Consider the following 22,331-nt stretch of genomic DNA (forward strand, 5'->3'; position numbering starts at 1 on the left):
AATATTTCTAAAAACCAATGAAATCTTTAAAATTTGCAATTTATTTTACATGAGTCAGTATTCACCACCAATCTAGGGCCCCAGTTCAGAATTCCTTATACAGATCAGAGTCCCAATCAAATCAAGATTGCTGTCTGAGTGAAGTGGATAGGAATTGATTAGAATTTAATCCCTGCCATTTTTCCCGTAAAGATCCCTTTTCTTGCTGCTATCTAAAAAAACAAAACAAAACAAACAAAAAAATCAACAAAATTAGAAAGCATTTTGTTAATGGGATAATTGGTTGCTCTTTATAGAAAACACTTCCCTCACTAGTAAAGTATCTGACTGACTGATATTTTACAAAGGAAAAAAGTTTACACATACATATTACATGAAATAACATGTTAAATTAGTTTTACAACACTGGATGTTGTTCTGTTTTACTTCAGTATTTTGATGCTTCCAGTTGTATTTGTTTGGTAACTCTGTACATTACAGTTAAGTCCAAGACAGTGATTTAACAATTTTCTCAGCCTCACGGTTTGTACACATTTTGTAGACAATTGAGGTCAATTATTTCCCCCCTCTTAATTCAATATAAATGGCATACTCATTTTATACTATTGAAAGTCTTGAAAAAACTATGCATGCTGTTTTATACTCTAATGTATATTATTCATATCAGTACATAAGCTTATGCTTGTCAGTTTTATCTTGTGTATAAAACTGATTACTTTTGACAGTATTTTTGCACTGTTTCTCTTCTCTTCATAAAAAGAACTATTCAGCATTAGTTGACTGCAATAACTTTTTTACATCTTTAACTGCCTTTGTGTAAATAGTTTCCTATATGCCTTTTCAGATGAGAGACGCTTGTTTTGTAAAAGATTGTCTATCCTTTGTATTCATAGTATGCAATAAACTTTTTACCCCCACAGAAATCCTGTCTAGCATAGGGTTTTAAACTTGCACCCTTCAACACGGTATTTAAGCATCTCACACATTAGGTAGGTTGGCACAGCAAAGGCCTTAGTGGACTTCATGGAATTTTCTGTTTTCCTTCCTTCCATGACTCTGCTGCTTGGGGTAGGATTATAAACACTGATAGTCGTCGTCAGCCCTTCCTCCATCGTAACTGGAATGATGTTATCAAAGACAGGTATTGTAGCAGCTCCTGGAAGTGGTCACACTGGATGAGTCTCACCTCCCTGCTGTTCTTGGCTCTGAGCACAAGGAGATGTCAGTCTGATCTGGAAATCAACTTAAATCCACCCCCCAGAAAGAGTAATGCTGCCTTGACGAGAGGGCATTTCCTGTCAGTGCAGTGTAGTGAGGAGAGTCAACTCATTAGAATTTAGGAAGTGTACACCAGGCCTGAGTTGTGGGTCACATTGTGGATTTTTGTGTCAATTAATGCTTGGTCTACACTACAGAGTTAGATAGACGTAAGCCAGTTTACCTCGACCCAACTCTGAAAGCATCTACACTAAAACGTAGTTCCCACTGATGTAACTTGGCCAATACACTGACTCAACCGCATCTTCACGAGAGGCATGACCCTGAGGTCCATGCACTGTCAATGCAGATGCTGTGTTGCTTACAATCGACTGACAGTTAAATCGGCGCAAGCGCTCCTGGTGAAAACATGTACTGCTGTCACAAGGCGCGTAGCGTGGACATGCAAAAGCGATTTAATTACTGCGGTGGCTGGTTGTCGATGTAACTTAGGTCAACTTAATTTTGAAGTGTAAACTTGCAGAGAGGACTTGAAAATCTTCAGGTGTGGTGGTGTCCTTCCAAACCCCACAGGTGCAAATTGGTATCTAGCTCACTACCTGGCGGGCAAAGATGTTCTAGCACCTCTGTCAGCAGCTCTGTGTGATCCTCTGGAAGCAAAGGACTTGTTGTAACAAGGCAAGGAACTTCCACTTCAGACCAGCTCATTTCATGCCCAGCCAGTGTATCTGTGGGGTTTGGAACCCCGAAGGCTAGGTTCCAAAAAATTGGTAAGTTGCTGCTGTTTTCCTTTGGCATCTTCCCTTCCCTAACTTCATCCTCCAAACCAACTGAACTGGAAATCTAGTAGAGTTGCATAGGCTGAAGGCCAAGGTAGCACCTGTAACAGAGGGTGTACCCCAGCTTGTGGACACAGGCCTATGTGCGCTACCTTCATAGAAGCTGTTACTGTGCCTACAACCCTTCTGAGATGAAGTTAACATTGGGGTGGGGGCACACAGTTCAGGTAAAGGAACTCTTAAGTTCAGTGTTTTTTAAATGGAGTAAAATTGGTAGGAATAGGTATTTTATTTTCAAACCCCAAAAGATAGAAAAAGGAGCAGCTTTCACTATTCAATTATTCAGAGAGAAAGCTTGTCACAGAATTAGGGAAATCAGGAAGCAAACAAGTAGGGCCATAAGGATGTACCACTTTTATTTAGTTTACACAGCTAATACATTAAAATTTATAGAGAAAAAAATTGGTCATTTCTGCACATGCTCTGTCAAAGGCATAATTGTATGAAACCATGGCATTTCCTTTTTAAAAAAAACATTTGAAAATTTGTGAAGGTGCAAGCTGTTTTGCATAAGCCTTAAGGAATGCAAGATGCAAGGCCGAATTGCACATTTCCTCATATTACTTATAGTACAGAAAAGCTTTCATACCATAGCAATTTTCAAAGCACTCCTGTAGGTTTCCATTTTTTAAATAAAGGTAGAAGGATTGCATAGAGTCAGAGGCTCAGTGGTCCTTGAATTCATTTTTGATCTCTGAAATGTATGGATGATCTTTCCCGTGTGCTATTTCCATGATAGCAATTGCCTGTGAAAGGAAAAAATATTCACATAATTGATTCATATTTAGCACTAGACTAGAAGTGTTCTCCTCAGGGGTTTGGAACAGTTTGACACCTCTTGCTATTGTCCCCTTAAAGTTATCTACCCCACAGGAAACAGTTTGAATATCATTTTATAGAATACATTTTACATTCAAACAGCATCTTTCATCCTGAAGGGTCCCAAAGCACTTTTCAAAACTACATACATACAGCGCCAGAGGCAATGCTGCCAACTCTAGGGTAGAAAGTTGCAAGTTTAGGAGTAGGGTAGGAAATATTTTGACATATGTTCCAGAGAGATGAGCTCAACTCCTATCATCCTATTCTATGCCCATGCTGAGTTGCTTGGGATCCAATTTATTGACCTCAGAAAGTCAAAAAAGCTAGAGTGAACATAACAGGATCAGATGTTTCAAGTCTGATGCCTTAGACCACTCAGTCGCTCCCACCAGCACATAATCAAGTAATCAAACAACACATCAGAGAGGAAAAGAGTGCTGAGACTTAGATATTTATACTGCAATAAGATGCAGAGGCACTAGTCAGGATCAGGCGCCTATTGTATGAGGTGGGTCTACAACCTTATCTAAAAAGAGACACTCCTACCCCCAGGCATTTAAAATCTGAAAAAACCAGTTTGTTCCAGTGACAATGTCCAAACTGCTTTAAAGTGTGTTTAATAGAAAAATAGGGTTTTGAAGTGAGAATTGAGGGAGACGATCCAGAAAGGAAAGGGCAGCAGGAAAAAAAAAAAAAAAAAAAAAAAAAAAAGACTTAGGTGCAATAGAGAGGACAGAGAAGAAAGTCAGAGTGGAGGAGTGGTGTGCACAGGTATGTGGGTGGAGACAGTCAGTTAGTGGAGAGTTTAAGACCAAACTTTGCCAAGGGCAGAAGCCACCGTGAAGCCAACCGTTTTCAACAAAATCTAAAGACTGGAACTATCTTCCTGGATTTGACTGCTGCTTATGACAGGGTTTGGCACAGAGGCCTTCTGTGTAAACTCTCTCAAGCTGTCCCGTGTTGTGTGGTCAAAGTAATAGAGCTCTTCCTCCACAATAGGCGGTTAAGAGTACAGATGGGCGATGGTTGCAGTTCCTGCAAGTGCCAGATTAACAGTCTTCCTCAAGGTTCAGTTCTTTCACCACTACTGTTCAATATGTATATTAACTTGTCAGCATCTCTCTCACAAGTTTATCTGTGTCAACATCATCTGCTGCAGCTATCAAACTCAGTCCTCCTCAGAAATTAACAAGGTCCTGAATGAGGATATGAAGCTCATGGCAGACTACTGCAATCTATGGCACCTGCAGCCAAGCTTTTCCAAGACAGTTTCTAGTATATTTCATCTACATAATGCAAGCGCAAGCCACAAATTAGATATTTTCATAAATGGCCAATTCTTACAGCATGACCCAAATCCGGTTCACCTCAGCTTGACATTGGTAAGGTCATTGAAGTACTCCAACCAGTTAAAGAAGACAGCACCCAAAGTGAGCACTTAGAACGACTTGCTCAGACCTCAGATGTACATGCCCAGATGCTTAGAACATCAGCCGTTGTCCTCTGCTATTCAACAGCAGAGTACTGTGCTCCTGTCTGGTGTTGCTCGTCTCACACGAGGCTAGTCACTGTAGAGCATAACAAAGCTATGCACATTGTTAGTGGGACTTTACGTGCAACTCTGTTGCCATGGCTGCCAATACTTAGTCACCTAGCACCACCCCATGTTCACCGTGAAGAGGCCTCCATCATACTCCTGGCCAAGAGCCATGAGAACAGGGACTTGCCTCTGTACTCAGACCTCTTCAACTACTTGCCAGTTTGCCTGTCTTCTAGCTGCCCTTTATGCTCACTTATGCCACCACAGGCCATGATTGTGGAATCTGCTAGGCGTTATGAGTGGTCAGTGATGACCATCGTTAATCACTCTCTCATCACCGACCCAATCACTTGCCCACCAGGTTTTGAACTGCCAAGGCACCTGTGGTCATCCCTGAACTAGTTTCAAACAACTGGGTGGCCCACCTCTTCAAATGGGCTTTCTCTAACAACCCACAGTGTCAATGCGGTCAACCGCAGGTTATCTTGCATATCCTTGATGAGTACGCACTGACTTACTTTGACGGCAGTCTTCTCCTGGCTGGTGACGATGCTATCAAATGGCTGGGCACACTACTCTTACAGCGAAACACCATGGAATAAGAGCTCAGAACACCTTAGATGCCACAACCTATTTTACTGAGGGAATATTGACTAGGATTATTCCCTATTCTTTCTGGCAAGAGATTAGCTTCTACCTGAATAGCTACAACAACCCCAGTTTTTCCATTTCACCCAAAGAATGAAATCTAAAGATCTTGTCTGAGATATTTGCAAAGACAATTGTTTTGTTTTCTAAGAAGTCTCAGGATGTAGCACCCCTATCTGGGATGCTTTTGCCAGTTTGTTCAAGGGTTGCTGTAGGTGATTTTTGGAGGTGAGTCATTAGAAAAATATATTTATGTTGGGAAGCTAAGTGTCCCAATAGATTTACCTACACTGTTTGCATTCTGATTGATACAACACCCAGGCAGATTCTCATTTAATACCAAAGAACAGTAACATTAAATTTAGTTTAAAAAAAATACATTTAAAATAATCTACACAGGTTCATGTAGCACTCATCACCATGGCTGGATGTCTCCATTAATGCTGGCTCAAATCTGTTTTCGCTAACCCGCCTCCTCTCCCCATATAAAAATAATGGAATTCCAGACCATAGTAGTAAGTACAACAAAAAGTCATTGAGGTTAAAGAAACTAAAAAGGTATTGACTTGCATACAGGAGTGTATGTATCCAAAAACAGGGGGAAGAGAGTATCATGAAACATATTATGGCACAGTAATGAGAGAAGAGGGGGAGGAAAAAAAAAAAAAAAAGAAAAAAACGGGGGGAAAATGTGAAGGATATACTATCACAGCACAATATAATCTATAATATGCATTAAAAATTCAACCCAGCTAATGAAAATTAATTTGCCTGTGTCCTATTCCAGAATGAGTGAGAGCCAGAAACATGTTCAATTTTTGAACAACTCAACAATTAATGAACCATAGAAATAAAGTGTGATATGCTTCAGGGGCAAGGATTGGGGGCGCGAATGCGGTGTAGGGAAGATACACAACTCATTCAACAAGCATATATAATGAAATGCACTGCACCCAGTTATTTCTCTATCTGAAGTGGAAGTTTGCCCCAATGAAGGGAACATGCAGGGAATGTTACATACATACTGTACAATTTTGATTCTGAAGTATCCATTGTGAAAAGATCAGGAAAGAGCTCCTTTGCATAACACAGATACAGTGAAATGATGAAAAATTGCATTGCATCTTTTTATAAAGACGCACTGAATTAAGGAGAGGATTAAAATCAAGTGACTAAATACAACAAGGCATATTTTCTAGCAAGTCATTCATTGGTTAAGAAATGGTTAACATGTCAGTGAACACATGCCTGACTACAATTGCTATAATTACTGACTGGGTAAGGGTAGAAATACCTTTTTTAGAGCCTTAACTCCAGCAGTTCTGTTTTCCAGTCCCATATAAAGCCTCCCTAACTTCAGCCACATGGAGGCAACATTCAGAGAGTATAAAGGATAATGCTTACTGCGAAAGAAAGATTTTGCTTAATCAGATCCTGCAACAAGTTTCACAGCATTTCCCCACAAGCCCTCTCCCTGCCCCTGGTTCTAGGGGTGGGAAGCTGGCTCATTCGCCCTGCCCATTCAATCCTTGCCCTCTCTGCTATGGCTGCCACTCACCAGTACCTATTGTTTGTGAGAATCGGACTGAGACCCCAACATTCATTTCACCCAAAACTAGCCACTGAACAGCCATCAGGTGGCAGTGAGTTTCAGTCACTGGCTTTAATCTGGCAAAATAAAAGGGTGACAGGCTGTGGATCCCCACACCACCTCATCCCTTAAAGATTCTTCTTATTCCAAAGTGGCGCACTGTCAGCATTCAATGTACAGTGTGTGTATATCTGTGACATGGGCAGGGCATATACAGAATACGTATTTTGAATGCAGCTCTGCAGTTGCAGCAAACTGAACTATAAACTGCAGGAATTAAATTCAGCAGCTAACCTGGAATGTCAGGCTCCAAGCCAATGGAAGCTGGGCTAGTCACAGGGATGATAAATACTATTTGGGCCCCAGGGAGAATGTGCTGGCTCTCTCACAGCATCCTGCCAGCTGATCTATGACTTTACACTGGCATCCTCTCCCAAGGGAGAGGTTCACTTGCACTCCCTGAGCTGATGAGAAAATTACACCTCAAGATGAGAAGTTCTTGGGGAGACCTGCGGCAAGGTCAGACACCTGCGTAATGTACGGTCTGTAACAAGCTACATAAGCACAGCTCAGAAAAGAAACCAGACACGGAATATTATTTTTTCCTCTCAAAAGTAACATCTGGGTGGCTCTAGCTCTGCTGCACTAGCCCATCCCCATGCAAGAGACCCGACTTTGCAGTCTCTCAGGCACACGCTCCAGGGGAGTGGTAGCCAAAGATATCAAGAAGTTGACAAGCTCAATCTTTGAATCAAGAGGAGCAGAGTTCAACTGCAGCTCTCTCTGCTGCCCTGTCCATTCAATAGGACAAAAGCCTTGTGATAACCATTTACCACAGGTGCTGATGGATGGAGTGAACCAGCTGGAATCTATATTAATATGCAAGGGCCAGGATATTAACTACAGTATTCAGACAGGGTTAAGATTAAAAAATTACATTTAGGCAAGCTATCAAAATGACATTAGAGATGATCACATTTCATTAACTAAGGAAGATTAGTACAGTCACCAATATAAGGAAAGACATGGGGATGTAAATAGATCCTGTGATTTCGTGGCAGGAATTTGCAGAGAGCCAAGAATTGTTAATACCCTGGCCCTATTCTGATCAATGTAAATACTATCTGAATCTGGTCCTGCAGGTGCTTCTAAAGCAGGCCATGAACATGCACTACTGTACAGCGTATTTATACACAGTGTGCAATCAGATTAGAGATGCCTGCCCCTATGTTTTGTTTAAACGTGTCCAACTTAATGCATTATGTAATTAAAAATAAAAGCTCATAAGTTTACCTGTATGGTTTGATAATTTTTTGCCCATAGCGCAAAGCACCATCCCAGTCTTGCGTGTACAGACAGACTCCCATGGCCTGATACATCATATGTAGCATATAAACATTATTGTCTTCAAACACGGAGCCCATCTTGTCCAGACTAAGTTCACAAACCTCCAGTAATTCACTTGGGGGTACAGTGGAGTCAAGGAACACATATAGTTGGAAACCACTCATTTCATACCTGCATTACACAGCTTGAGGATACTCACCCTTATGGTTGTCCAGTAAAGAATGTTTTTGAGAAACTTTTCTTTAGGTACCAGCTCTTCTTTGAAAATGAGATTATTGAAAATGGCATCAAGCGGTTCCAAGTCTCAGCAAATCTAGGTGTCTGCATGGCTCAGTTTACATGGCTCCTCCCCCCCGGCAACTGTCAGACCTGCAAACCCAGCCTTGAGACCTGAGTGGTTTTCTTGCACTAGAGCTGATGTACTTTGGGGAAGGGGGGGATGCGTGGTGCAGTGTGGCAGCAGTGGCTAGACAAGAGTGGAATGTCTCACAACTCTTGCAGAATTGCCCCTGCACAAATTCCCCATCTCTGCATCAAGTCTGAGACAAGGTCTTGGGCCACAGGCTATGGGGGACTACAAACCGCATCTGGTCAGGAGGTACAGCTGCATGTCCCTATGTTTCAACGTCACACCCATAAGTGCTTTCACATCCTCTACATAAGATTTCTCTCAGCAATGCCCTACACCTACAGTGAGCGACAAAAGTTATTTCTTCTTCTGCTCCCAAAAGACTAAGCACTATAAAGAGCCTGTGCTACTTCAGGACCCTAGCGTACTCTGTGAAGTGCAAAACAGGAACCCAAGCAGCAATGGTCTCAATTTCATCATTAGATGAACACCAAAGATTTGGTGTTGAGTGTGGTGCTGTGTCCCTAACACATTCAGCACTTGTGACTGCAGACACCTAGAGTGAAATCTCAGCCCCACTGATGTCAATGGTAAAACTCCCATTGACTTCAATGAAGCCCAGGATTTCCCTAGATGTTATTTTTAACAGCAGTCAGTGGGAAATATTTTGGCAGTTGCACAAATCTTTCATTACCATGTGGAGTCTCTCTCATGCAGAGAGGCAGTGAGATCTAGCAGACTGAGCCTACAACCAAGAGACAGGAACTCCCTCGTTTAATGCTGGCTGTGTCACAGACTTGCAAGCTGGCCGTGCTATGTCACCTTTCCACGCTCCAGTTCATCCAAGGGATGAGACAGTACTTGCCTCCTTCCCAAGGGCGTTGTAAGGATTAGTGTTTGTAGAGCACTTTGAAGAGCTCTGGAATTACACACACATTTCTCTCTTTCGCGCACGCGCACACACATACTCCCCTTCTGAGCATTCCAAGAGTAATTTTCTTTTTAAAGAAAAAAAGTTTGTGTTTTTAAGTTCCATAATCTACTAATGTTAAAACCTTCCTCGCCTTCACTATTCAATGGTATTTACCTGTCATTTCTGGTCTTCCCTCAATTTATAGTACGTCCCGCTTGTTCTTAATGTGACCATCAGATGATCTCTGTTTGGGTCTGCTCTGTGCTCCTCTCTCACAGGATGTCAGGTGGATGGTTAAACTGCTCAAGCATGCTTTTCGTTTTTAAGGTTAAAAATACAAACAAACCCACCATCTAGTTTTAAAAGCCTTTTGAAGGGTTTTCGTTCATGGTTATATTCAATACTTACATTGCACTAGCAAACGCAGATCCCAGTCACAATCTGGGAATGGTTCTGTGCAACACACATGCCTGACCAACCTGATTGCTTTCTATGATGAGGTGACTGGCTCTGTGGATGTAGGGAAGGCGGTGGATGTGATATACCTTGACTTTAGCAAAGCTTTTGATACGGTTTCTCACAGTATTCTTATCAGCAAGTTAAAGAAGTATGGGTTGGATGAAAGGACTATAAAATGGATAGTGAACTGGCTAGAGCATAGGGCTCAACGAGTAGTGATCAATGGCTCCATGTCTAGCTGGCAACCGGTCACAAGCGGAGTTCCCCAGGGGTCAGTCCTGGGGCCGGTTTTGTTCAACATCTTTATTAATGATCTGGAGGATGGGGTAGATTGCACCCTCAGCAAGTTTGCGGACGACACTAAGCTGGGGGGAGTGGTAGATACCCTGCAAGGTAGGGATAGGATACAGAGTGACCTAAACAAACTGGAGGATTGGGCCAAAAGAAATCTAATGAGGTTCAACAAAGAAAAGTGCAGAGTCCTCCACTTAGGAAGAAAGAATCCCATGCACAGCTATAGACTGGGGACCGACGAGCTGGGCAGCAGCTCTGCAGAAAAGGACCTGGGGGTAACGGTGGATAAAAAGCTGGATATGAGTCAGCAGTGTGCTCTGGTTGGCAAGAAGGCCAATGGCATATTGGGCTGCATTAGGAGGGGCATTGCTAGCAGGTCACGGGAAGTGATTATTCCCCTCTATTCGGCATTGGTGAGGCCGCATTTAGAATATTGTGTCCAGTTTTGGGCCCCCCAATACAAAAAGGATGTGGACAAGTTGGAGAGAGTCCAGCGGAGGGCAACAAAAATGATTAGGGGGCTGGAGCACAGGACTTATGAGGAGAGGCTGAGGGAACTGGGCTTGTTTAGTCTGCAAAAGAGAAGAGTGAGGGGGGATTTGATAGCGGCCTTTAACTACCTGAAAGGGGGTTCTAGGGAGGATGGGGCTAGGCTGTTCTCGGTGGTGGCAGATGACAGAACAAGGAGCAACGGTCTCAAGTTGCAGGGAGGGAGGTCTAGGTTGGACATTAGGAAAAAGTTTTTTACTAGGAGGGTGGTGAAGCACTGGAATGGGTTACCTAGGGAGGTGGTGGAATCTCCATCCTTAGAGGTTTTTAAGCTGCGGCTTGACAAAGCCCTGGTTGGGATGATATAGCAGAGGTTAGTCCTGCTTTGAGCAGGGGGTTGGACTAGATGACCTCCTGAGGTCCCTTCCAACTCTAATATTCTATGATTCTATGATTCTAAGACACAATCTCTGCCCTGAAGAGTTCACAATGTAATTATCAGTGGAAACAGATTTCTATGGGCCACACCTATCTTCTCCGCTGCAACACCAGGCTCAGTGTGCAGGCTCAGCTCAGTTTTATTTTTATAGGCTCTACGGTGCTTACAGCTGCTGTTCTACAGAGATGCTTCAACCCCCTGTGTTACACAAGTACAGAGAGACTGCGTAATTACAATCATGTAGCCATTGCTTCCCTCCCTACAAAAATGTTCACTATCAAGACTATTCTATTGTATCTTCAGACCTTACATGGCCTTTGACATTGCTGAGTTCAGCTAGGGAGACCCATTAACATCAACCATTGACCCCTACTACCTCCCCATCCATTGATTCTGGTGTCAAGTCCCCAGACATGTGTGACAATAGGGGCAGGTGCAGCCAGAAGGCCAAATCCAGACCTATTATAAGTGGGTGAAAGTCCATTGAGCGCACCCTGCTGAAGCTGACTCAGATGTAATACTAAAAAAAAAAAAAAAAAAAAAAAAAAAGCTCAACTGACACAGACTTGCCCCGGATACCAATGGAAGGAATCTGATAATGAGCAATTAACCTGTATGCCTTGGCTAACCATAGCCACTGCTGTCCATTGGACTGGTCCTTAACTTCAGGTCAGTAAAACCAGACTCTCTGTAACTAGCACCACTAACCTTCCAAACTGCTTTGACATTTTAAGGGCTTTAAAATCATCCTGCTGCTGGCTCAGTTCTCTATTTTTCCATCCATTATGTCTTTAAAAGTATTGACTTTTGCACAAACAGATTGGCCAAAAAGCCATCCAACTCTGGGATGTGGTGGATCTACTTGAATATTTTCTGCCTGTTAAAATGTCCCTGACTCAAAACAGGAAACATTTTCAGTCCAAAGGGAAACAAACATTCTTCAGCAAAGAGAAGGCAGAAACACAATGTTCTGACAATCCCTCGCATACATGCGTGCACACACACTCCAGAGAAAATTCTCTCTTCGGAAACAAAGAGAAGAACAAGACTGTCTAGTTTCTAACTGCCTTCAGAAGTGCATGGGGGGAGGAAGGAGTCTAAAAGGAATGAGCATCATAATATCAAAGATTTAAACTTGCAAAACAAGCCAGCAGGGACAAAAGGGAGGCAAGGAAAAGGATATATTTGTAGTGTTTGGCTCTCCTGAATTCCTCAATCACATTTCGGGCATATCTGATCATGTCTTGGACAGTTTCTGCTGATGGAGGTTCATTCAGTTTGCGGATTTCCAATTTATCTTTGTCCTGAAGGAAGCACATGAGAGTTACAAATGTAATTCCAAACCTCACAAGCAAAGGCACATCCACACAAAGTTTAAAAGCTACATAAAATAAATAAAAAAGTACAGTTGGAATTTTAGGCTCCCACAAAGAAACTACTGAAATCCTTAGGGGAGAAAACAGATAAAGTGGCTATTCCTCTGTAACTTTTTTCCTAAGTCTTCGATTGGAATGCTCTGAGCTTGCAAACTCCTGGATGATGACTATGTCCATAGGCAAGAGCTATCCCAAGGTGTTTTATAAATATCAGTTGTACCAGCTCGATGCAGTAACTGCAATAAGGTCTTCAACTCAGATCCAGCTTCCATAGTTTCTCCCATTATACAAGGCACTGCCACAGGACAGGACTCAAAACCCCCTGATCTCTCAGAGTGCTAGGCACCATAAGATAGGTGCCTCAGAAGAACGAGAACTACACTACTACAACCAAGGCTATAATGCTGTGTGTGATGATGTGGCAAAAACAGTGCTGGTTTGTGGTAATGCTATAACACTACAGACCAGAAAACTATTCCTTGCTCTCATTATTTCCACAATGGCTTCCTCATCTAATACAAGCACACCTTGAAGGTCAGTTGCCCCTCTCCAGGAAGGCTGTGGTGTGTCCTCAGTTAGGGTTACAAAAAGAACTGAGCTTTGGAAGCTACAAGGTATTCTTAATTTCAAAAGCTCTGAACTGCTGCCTTATGATGTTGGGTTTTTAGAAGCCTCTAGTGTGAGCTCCAGTTCAATCTAAAGCAGGAACTACTGGCATCAGAAGCCTCTTGGTCCTTGCTATGTAATAACATAAGAAGGGCCATACTGGTTCGGACCAGTAGTCCATCTAGCCCAGTATGCAGTCTTCTGACAGTGGCCAATGGTCCCAGTACAGACACCACTATTTACCTCTCTCCATTCTGAAAACTGACCTTTTATTCCTACCCTTTGTTTCCTATTTTCTAACCATTTACTGATCCAGGAGAGGACCTTCCCTCTTATCCCATGACAGCTTACTTTGCTTCAGAGTCTTTGGTGAGGGAGCTGGTCAAAGCTTTTTGAAAATCTAAGTGCACTGTATCCACTGGATCACCCTTATCTCCATGCTTGTTGATGCCCTCAAAGAATTCTAGTAGCTTAGTGAGGCATGATTTCCCTTTAGAAAAACGAAGTTGACTCTTCTCCAACAAATTGTGTTCATCTAGATGTTTGATAATTCTGTTTTTTACTATCGTTTCAACCAATTTGCCTGGTACTAGAGTTAGGCTTACCAGCCTGTAATTGCCAGAATCACCTTTGGAGCCTTTTTTAAAAATTGGCATCACATTAGCTATCCTCCAGTCATCTGGTAAAGAAGCTGATTTACATGATAGGTTACGTACCACAGTTAGTAGTTCTGCAATTTCACATTTGAATTCCTTCAGAACTCTTGGGTGAGTACCATCTGGTCCTGGTGATTTATTACTGTTTAATTTATCAGTTCGTTCCAAAACCTCCTCTATTGACACCTCAATCTGGGACAGTTCCTCAGATTTGTCACCTAAAAAGAATGTGTCGGAATCTCCCTCACTGCCTCAGTCGTGAAGACCGATGCAAAGAATTCATTTAGTTTTTCCGCAATGGCCTTTGAGAGGTGGGGAGAAGATTGCCAGTTGTGTGTTCATTATAACATGCAGACTAACGAAGTATAGATTAACAACGTTCTATCATACATGCAGAGCATCTTGCATGACTAGAACTAATCAAACTTCTGGGGGGTAAAAATCCAGCTAAATTTTTCTAAATTCACCTTTCCAATCATTTAAAATTAAAGGGACATAGGACCAAATTCTGCTTTCAGTTACACTAGGGATTTCACAGATCTTAAGGCCAGGCAGACCATTATGATCATCTAGTTTCACCTCTTGAGTAACACAGGACATAGAATTTTAATCAGTCTGGCCCCATTGCCTTCAGTGGGGTTGCATAGATGCAACAGCAGATTTTGTCCACTGTTCCGTATTTGCTTGATCTGCTCATCTGAAATCGCTCTCCTTTGTCAATAAACTTGAGTTTTCCAGAATTCTTTTTACACACATTTGTAAAGTGCCCATCACTGTAGTAACTGGTTACACCTTCAGTCACTAAAGAACTTCAAAATAGGACGTTTCACTGCTTACTTGACATAACTTTTCTAAATTCCCATATTAAAAACCCAGACACTTTAGTCCCACCGAGAAACTTAATTCAATGGAAAACGAATCCTAGTTCATACTTCCCCTTCATGTCCTTTTGACTGTAGATATTTTCATAAGAGGTAAAATGACAGGTTGATCTGTGAGTGGTACACTGTTGAATGCTCCAAGTGAAATCCCAGCTCCACTGATACTAGTGGAAAACTCCCATTGACTTCAACAGGAGCAGGATTTCACCCTATATTTATATTTCAGAAAACTGAGTATGATGGTCATGGAGCTGCTATATAAAAATCTAAGACAACTGATATGTTTACCTAGTTAATGAGAAACTAATTTCTATTGGGGGTTGTAGAATATTTATTATAAGGTCTATAATGCTTGAAGTCAGTGGGGACTATGGGAAGAACAAGCAGGAAAGCAACACAATGATCCCAGATAAGAACGTCCAGGCTCACATTTGAAAGACAATGGGCGAAGCTATTAGTTTCAAGGACCCTACATCCTGTCCTCCAAAGAAGATGAGAGCTTTATTGTGCCAGGCAGGGAACTTAGAGATCAAAAGGACTAAGCAGCTTTGAAAGAAGATTCAGAGGGGGAGGGAGGGAGATAGTTCAAGAGTTATGGGAACAGACTACACCAATGAGACTCTTGGATGGGGTGTTGGCAGTGACTGACCTCACCTTGTGCAAAGCCCCAGCTTAAGCAGCCTAGGTCAGTCCTGGCTGTAGGCAGCAGTGGCACAAATCAAAATAAGAAAGAGACCAAGTCCATAAACAAGAGGAGTAAAAAAAACAAAACAAAAACAAAAACCTAAAAAACCTTTGGTCCTCCAGGCTTTCATCTCTAGCTAACCTCCCTTATACTTCCAGGAGGGAGTAAGTCTCTCAAAGGCAGGCTGGCACTAACTCCTCTAGCAAAGAGTTATTGCTTTTTCGAAGCCTCGAGCTCTTCTACCCATTCGCTTCCTCTTCCTCCCTCTTTACACTTGGGCTCGCCCTCATTAGCTACAGCTGGGGCCCTCTCTCTCTCCCTCATTGAGATTTCTCACAGCTGAGTCAGGGTGGGACTGGTTTTGCTGTCCACACGCAGGGAAGGTTCTCACCCCCTACCTGCCTTTGTTTTGTGTAGACCCTATCACAAGGGTCTATAATAATCTTAGACCTACAGGGTCCCTCTGTGGAAAACAGACGCCGGTTAAACTAGACACGCATATTGTCTGTTTTATCGTTTTAAGACTTGTTTTCTCTTAAATGCTTTTATTAAATACATGGTTTTGAATGAGACTCTAGGTCACCACTGAATTTGCCCTGGAGGGAACAGAGCTGCAGGTGCTAACTAGAAGTCAAGCCTTCTCAGTAATCATGGTTGATCACAGGGGCCTGCAGCCCAGGACCTGATCTAAGATTCGGAGAATTGTGTTATATCACCTTGAGAAAGCAGATAGCTACAGGCAAAAGACCTGAAAGAGGGTGTACACAAAGAGCTCAGGTGGCATCAGAGAGGCAGTCAGCCTGATGATTGTGATACTCAGCACAGCACATTTCCGACTCAAATAAAGCCATCTATATATTGGTCCTTGGTTGAATCTGTACAGTTACCTGTAACCTACTATATGTGACAAATTATTTTTTTCTGCCTAACGACAAAAAATCAATCTCTCTTTAATAAAGAACATTTATTAAAACCTCATTTTGACAGCTATCATCACACTGCCTTTTTCTCAGGCTACATATAACAACGGTAACACACAAGGTCAGGCTAGCTTTTGTATCATTTCCATATCTGATAGTTAGTGCCACATACGCATTGTCACACTAAAGCTGAGCTGCAGCACAAGTCTGAGAATTCAGTTAAGCAGAGATTTGTTTGTTGAACATCCCCAATTATCAGGCTGTGGGAGCCATTCAGCACAGAATTAGGTTTTAACTAACTCTTTCAACTGTGCTCTTTGAAGTCAGTAGCAAGGCAGGATTGACATCGATGGGTTCATGATCAAACCCTAAATTCCCCCAGTGAAATGCTTGTGGTACTTCTCGGTTGACAGAAAAAAGACCAGAATTAATCAATCATTCAGTACATCATTGATACCATGAACTGCAATGGGACTTCCGATACTTGTAATCCTGGGACGCCTTTAGAAAGCCAGGAAGAACAAAGAGTTTCACAATATGGGTGGGTGGAAGGAAAGAATACTGAAATCAGAAAAACCCGATTACTGTGCTAAATGCCATGTAGGTCCAATTTGTGGAGACATTCAATACAACAACCTGGGTCTAACAGTTTTCATTTTACCTTTGAACAAGTGTCTATCAGGATATTCCATGATACTTCATGGTTACAGGAGAGAGAAAGGGTACAAGAAGGTTCCATAGACAGAAAGCACTCCCCACATTCCAAATCTAATTAATCAGATAGAAAACAGCATGAGAGCCTCAGGTATGTGGCTAGGTCATCAGGAACATACTTCTGTACCATTGTTATATTACCTTTTCCTTAGTAATGCATTCCCTGCAATCACAGGTAAAGAAATAGGAGTCTCTTAACCGATCATTTCTATCTTCTGTAGGGTACAACAGATCAATATAACTGGTAAAAATCTAGAGAAAAAACATATCAAATCAATCAAAATATTACATATAACAAAGTGCACCCACATTTTATAATAAACACACCACATACACACAATCCATATATTTCAAACTAAATATCCAATATAATCCCTACAATCACATCACCTGTCTACTAATCCATCTTCCTCAGACTAATTCTTACACTTAAAACCTCTCAGCAGCTTCAATCATTCACTATTTTATTAATTCAATCTGCCTGAGAAATGCTTCCTCCTTCTACTAAGGGTGGAATTTCCCCTTGACTGAGGGTCAGGACAGGCAAGATTCTGGATGGGGCAAGAGAGCTTTTCTGTACCTAAAAATATCCTGGCTTTAAGTGTGACATCTCAGTCTCCTGCCAGACTAGAAACAGACGCCTTAGTGATTTGGGGTGCCCAACTTGAGAAACCTTAAAGGAGCCTGAATGTCAGAGGCTGAGTGCTCAGCTCTTTTTGAAAATCAGTCCCTTTATGGTGTCTCCACTTGAGCACCCAGAATCACTAGCAGCTTTGGAAAATTTAGGACAAGAACTTTAATTGGCCGAGGAGATTTCTACTTTCCAAAAGGGACCTAAGGGCTTCTGTTCTGGAAGGATATATTTAAAAAAAATAAAAATAAATAAACTTAAAAAAGAAACAAACAAACAAACAAAAAAAAAAAGAAATCAGACTTTAAAGCAGTGATATTTTTAAATTCAGAAAAATTATTACAGGTTATTTTAGAGGTATTTTTCATTCATTAGTTTTAGTTTTAATTTCCCTCTCCCTCTGAGCCCTGCACAGTGGAACTCTTGGTAACTAACTAAACTATTTTGTGTTTTAAAATGGCATCCTCCCAAGAAATATCCTATCTATACAACATAGTTGAACACAACATTTTAAGACATTTTTCATATCTATAGCTTATTTTCTTGCTCTTCAGTGATAAAATGGTCAATCTGATCTTGCCTTTGCTGGTCCTTTATCCTCTCTTTACAGCAGTCAGTTTCACTTACTACATTTATGTGTTTTTATTCCATTTGGGCACTCAATTTATTTTCCCAGGCTCAAAACACAAAAGATGCAGGAGCTGTACTTTGCAGTGGAAATGGACAGTTTTTTGATGCAATGGCTACAATGAACCAGAAGATGGAGACACAGGCCACGTGACTGCAGTGCAGAAGCAAAGCAATTCATTCCAACACACTTTGTCCACACACAGCAAGTTTCTTAAGTGTTAAAAGACCAATTATGGGATATAAGATTCTGATGTTTGGAATTTTCTACCAGAGGGCTAGTAATCTTTTTGTAAATAATAGTCCAGCTTAAAAAAAAAGAAATCACAGTTCACCATTAAGTAAGAAATGCCAAGAGCTGCCTTATATTTCTCATTTTAACCTCACACAAGTCCACTATAAAAGAGACTATGTCCAGGATATCACACTAAATGGCCAGCTTGTAAATATCCCATGTGCATTAATTAAACTTGTCTGCAACCTGTGCTGATGTTAAAGGGACAGACTGTGACCAATTCCCTTACTTATAATGATGAGCTGTGCACCTGAGTTGTCAGGCAAGTAACTCTTTAACATTGCCAGTATGGAGTGTTCACAATCTGACCCCAACCAACCTTCCTCCTCTTAGTGACTTAAGTCACGTTATTTTCATTATACTTAAATCCCAAAATAATAAGTAAATAAATATAAATAGGCAATTGCTACCAAAATTAACCTCAAACTTATTTTAACAAGATTAGCCTTTATCATTCATGTGCCATTATCAAGGATGTAACAGTGAAAGCCTACATAAACTCCATGATTATTTAGCAAATAATGCACCATTATTGTCACTCAATGTTACGGTTGAGCACTCCCCCACACCTTGCCCAAGACAAATTTAACAGATAAAGGTAGTCTTTGCTGATGAAGACACATTGTCAAAGATCAGTGACTGACCCAGATGGGCTTGATGCAACCTAAAAGGCCTTGTTCTAGTCAGGGGAAATTAAATCCAGCCTTCATTGACAGTCTTGCCCCTCCTGGGGTCAGAGGTCAAAGTAACTTCCTTCTTTTACTGCATGGTCCTGTTTTAGCCAGTCTGGTGTGGATGAGCTCCATGTTACGTGAATACTCTGTCCAGACAGAAGTAGGATAGTAGAGAAGTGATCAGTCCCTCTTTTACTTGGTCTCGTTCTGGCTATCTCCACATCTTCCTTATAATACTGCTATAACAATAGTGGTCATTATTACAGTAATAATAATAATAACAACAGTTTGCATTTATTTGACCTCTTTCACCTGGAGATCTCAAAGCATCAGCCAAACATCAATAAATCAAGCCTCAAAGCTACCTTGTGATTTTTTTAAGTGAGTTTTCAGAACTGTTTGAATGACAAGAGACATGAGGAACAGGCTTTCTTTTTAACTGGAGCTTGAAAAGCCAAGTTCACCCCCACTTTACCACGTGCACACGCCCACACCACTGCATTTACACTCACATGATATACATTTACCTCATCTCCAGGTTCAATCTCTTGTATAGCTCTGACTTCAGCTAAGGTCCCTTTATAGGTTACAATCACATTTGGGCAACAACTATGGTTCATCAGTGCAACACTGTAAAAGCAGAAGAGCAATTTTTTTTTTCTGAAAGCAAAAAGCATCAAAAGCTCAAGTCACCCTGCTTTGTAAGATGTATGTAACCCTAGGAAAGGCTATAACATTGTTATTAAAAAACTACAGCAGACTGTCTTAGTAATGAATAGGGTAGAATCAGGCAAATTGTCCTTCCATTCCTTGTTGTGCAATATGCTAAATGCCAGCTGGCAGCTGCTGTCCACAGAGGTATACAAGGCCTACTCCTTGTTCCCATTAAAGTCAGTGGCAAGTCTCAGTGGGACCAAGACCAGACTCATAGCTTAAAAAGTGCCTTGGGATCCCTTTGGGAGATTATATTATTATACTTAAAGCAATGCAGACAGAAACTTAGTATACAATGAGCCACTTGCCTGCACTGGAGTCTGGGATCAATGGTAAAACTCCTATCAACTTCAGTGAGAGCAAAAGCAGGCCCCAAGTTGAAAGTTTAAAAAAAATATTTATATATTTTTCAGTTATGCACAAAAAGTGTGCTAAAAATCCTAACTGCTGGGAAATAGTACATCCCAAACACTCTGGACTCTGAAAAAATTCAGTTTGTCTGTTTTATTAAACACAGTATCTAACTTACCTTCTTGAACCCCACCCCACCAAAACAATAATAGCATCTTTGGTCAGAGATCCAGAAGGAAAAATTTTAGCTCAAAGGTGTAATTGTTTTGTTTAATTAGAAAGGTCTTATTCACAGAGTTGCTGAGCAACTTCAGACAGAAAGGATAGTCTTGGTTGCGGCACTGGACTGGCACTCAGAAACTCTAGGTTTAACTCCCTGCTCTGCCACAGATTGCCTGTGACCTTGGGTAAGTCACTTAACACCTCTGTGTCTTAGTTTCCCATCTGTAATAGGAGGACAGCAACACAGCCTGTCTCTCACCCTTTGCCTTGTCTTTTTAGATAGTGTAAACTCTTTGGAGGAAGAGCTGTCTGTTGTTATTTTTGTTTATGTACAACATAAACAGCACCTTGCACAATGGGACCCTGATGTCAGTTGGGGATTTTAAGTGTTACTGTAATACAACCAACCAACACTCGGTAGCTCTCAATGTTGTTGATGGGAGCTGTGGGTGCTCAGTCCCTTAGAAAAATCCGATTAAGCAATGCCTTCAATATCGGTTTATAGTCATTTCTTTAGTTATACTGTCACAGCAGCAAGAGTGGAATTTGCATTCCAGCTCCCCAGAAGGAGGCACTTTTCTTCTTTAGCACCAAAAAGAGCCATGTCTCATTCCATGAGCAACACTGTGATTTATTTCTAGAGCTGACAGAGTTTGTACATAATTTTTCACTGTAACAGCAACATAACACACCACATTGTTGAAACATCTGAGGATTAGGTTGGAGTAATTCATGAAGATCTGCTATATAAAAAGAAACAAATCTAGGAAGATGGCATTCAACAGAGACTGATCAAGTGATCTGTGAGCACCAGATGAAGGATTCCACCAAACTAAAACAAAATGGAACGATTTCCAGAGTGTAGGGGGTGAATATCATCTATGTAACTATTTCCAATTGCTTTTGATCATTAGAAGTTGCCCCTTTCCTGAATCCATTGGTTAATAAATCACTAGTTCATGTCAATCTGGATGTAGTTCACACCCTGGGTTTCATGGCTTCAAAACAAACTGAAAGTGTAACTCTGCTGAAATCACCAGGTTTTTAAATCAAAGCGGTAAACTGGTTCACAGTCACTTGAAACTTTACCCTTACCAAAAGGCAGGTGGACCTTGTTGAACTCTTTGGCAAACATGGCTTGAATTTTGGGTTTGTAACAAAAGCAGGTGAAACTTCATTATGAAAGGTTTGCACAGCTCCACTGCACAATACAATACATGTACGTCTACAGACACCAGACAGTTCTTGGAATCTACTGTGCTACAATTCCAGAATCTTGGAGTATTTTATGAGAGACAGAATCCCTAACCATGAGTTAATTCAATCAATCAGAGTACCACATCTATAACATGTCTGAGGGCTTTTTTTAAAAAATACAATATTTTTATTGTTTAAAATATAAAAATCCAACCTACTCAGGAAATATTGCTGATCCCAAGTGAGACAGTTCTTCATCTTCAATTGTAAAGCCATTACAATTAACCTAAGGAAAGGAGAGGGCGATTAACTCAGATCTCTGGTAATCACAATCTTCTTGTTTTATTGTCCATGTTTATGTACTATATTCCTCTGGATATAAGGGACCATACTGAGTAAATTGCAGTAATCTGGTTGCAATTTTGTTTATTTTTAATCAGTATTTATACAGACCTATTGGTGTTCACAGCACTTCATAGAGTCCTCACTAGTCTTTTTTAGGCAGACTAAATGTAAAGGATTAAGTCTCAAGTATCGGAGTAGGATCAGACCACAACAAAGACAAAATCAACCTTTGGATGGCCAAGGACAGGACATGACGCTTAAGAAGAGTTTGGAAGAACAGAGAGCACATGGTGAAGCAAAGCAGGAAGTTGAGAAATGAGGAGAGAGAAAAGGGGCCAATCCTGCTTCAAATGGGAATTTAACTACAGATATCAATGGGATCTGGCCCAGAAGGAATACTAAGAACAGAGGACTGGACAGAGCTATAAGCAGAAAGAAAAGTGGAGGATGAACAAAAACAGACGTATACAGTGAAAGGCATGTGCAGAG

At 41.2% G+C, this 22,331-nt stretch overlaps 1 protein-coding gene across 2 annotated transcripts in view; it reads right to left on the bottom strand.

Annotated features, from left to right (window-relative positions):
• Positions 1-2,392: 2,392 nt before the first annotated feature.
• Positions 2,393-22,331, bottom strand: part of SMYD2 (SET and MYND domain containing 2) — a 42,647-nt gene continuing 22,708 nt past the window's right edge. Inside the window, exons 6-12 of one of the 2 annotated variants that reach the window (XM_067564970.1) lie at positions 21,716-21,783; positions 19,541-19,673; positions 16,928-17,038; positions 12,132-12,252; positions 7,952-8,126; positions 6,362-6,470; positions 2,393-2,803 (exon numbers count right to left, since the gene is read on the bottom strand). In XM_067564970.1, coding sequence (XP_067421071.1) covers positions 2,723-2,803; positions 6,362-6,470; positions 7,952-8,126; positions 12,132-12,252; positions 16,928-17,038; positions 19,541-19,673; positions 21,716-21,783 — 798 coding nt within the window. In that variant the 3' untranslated portion in view covers positions 2,393-2,722. The remainder of the gene's footprint in view (positions 2,804-6,361; positions 6,471-7,951; positions 8,127-12,131; positions 12,253-16,927; positions 17,039-19,540; positions 19,674-21,715; positions 21,784-22,331) is intronic. The other variant, XM_067564971.1, reaches the window with a different exon arrangement.

The sequence above is a fragment of the Emydura macquarii genome, unplaced genomic scaffold (genome assembly GCF_026122565.2).
Source record: "Emydura macquarii macquarii isolate MOO-44397 ecotype Brisbane River unplaced genomic scaffold, CSIRO-AGI_Emac_v2 contig_2676, whole genome shotgun sequence".
NCBI classification, from domain to species: Eukaryota; Metazoa; Chordata; order Testudines; family Chelidae; genus Emydura; species Emydura macquarii.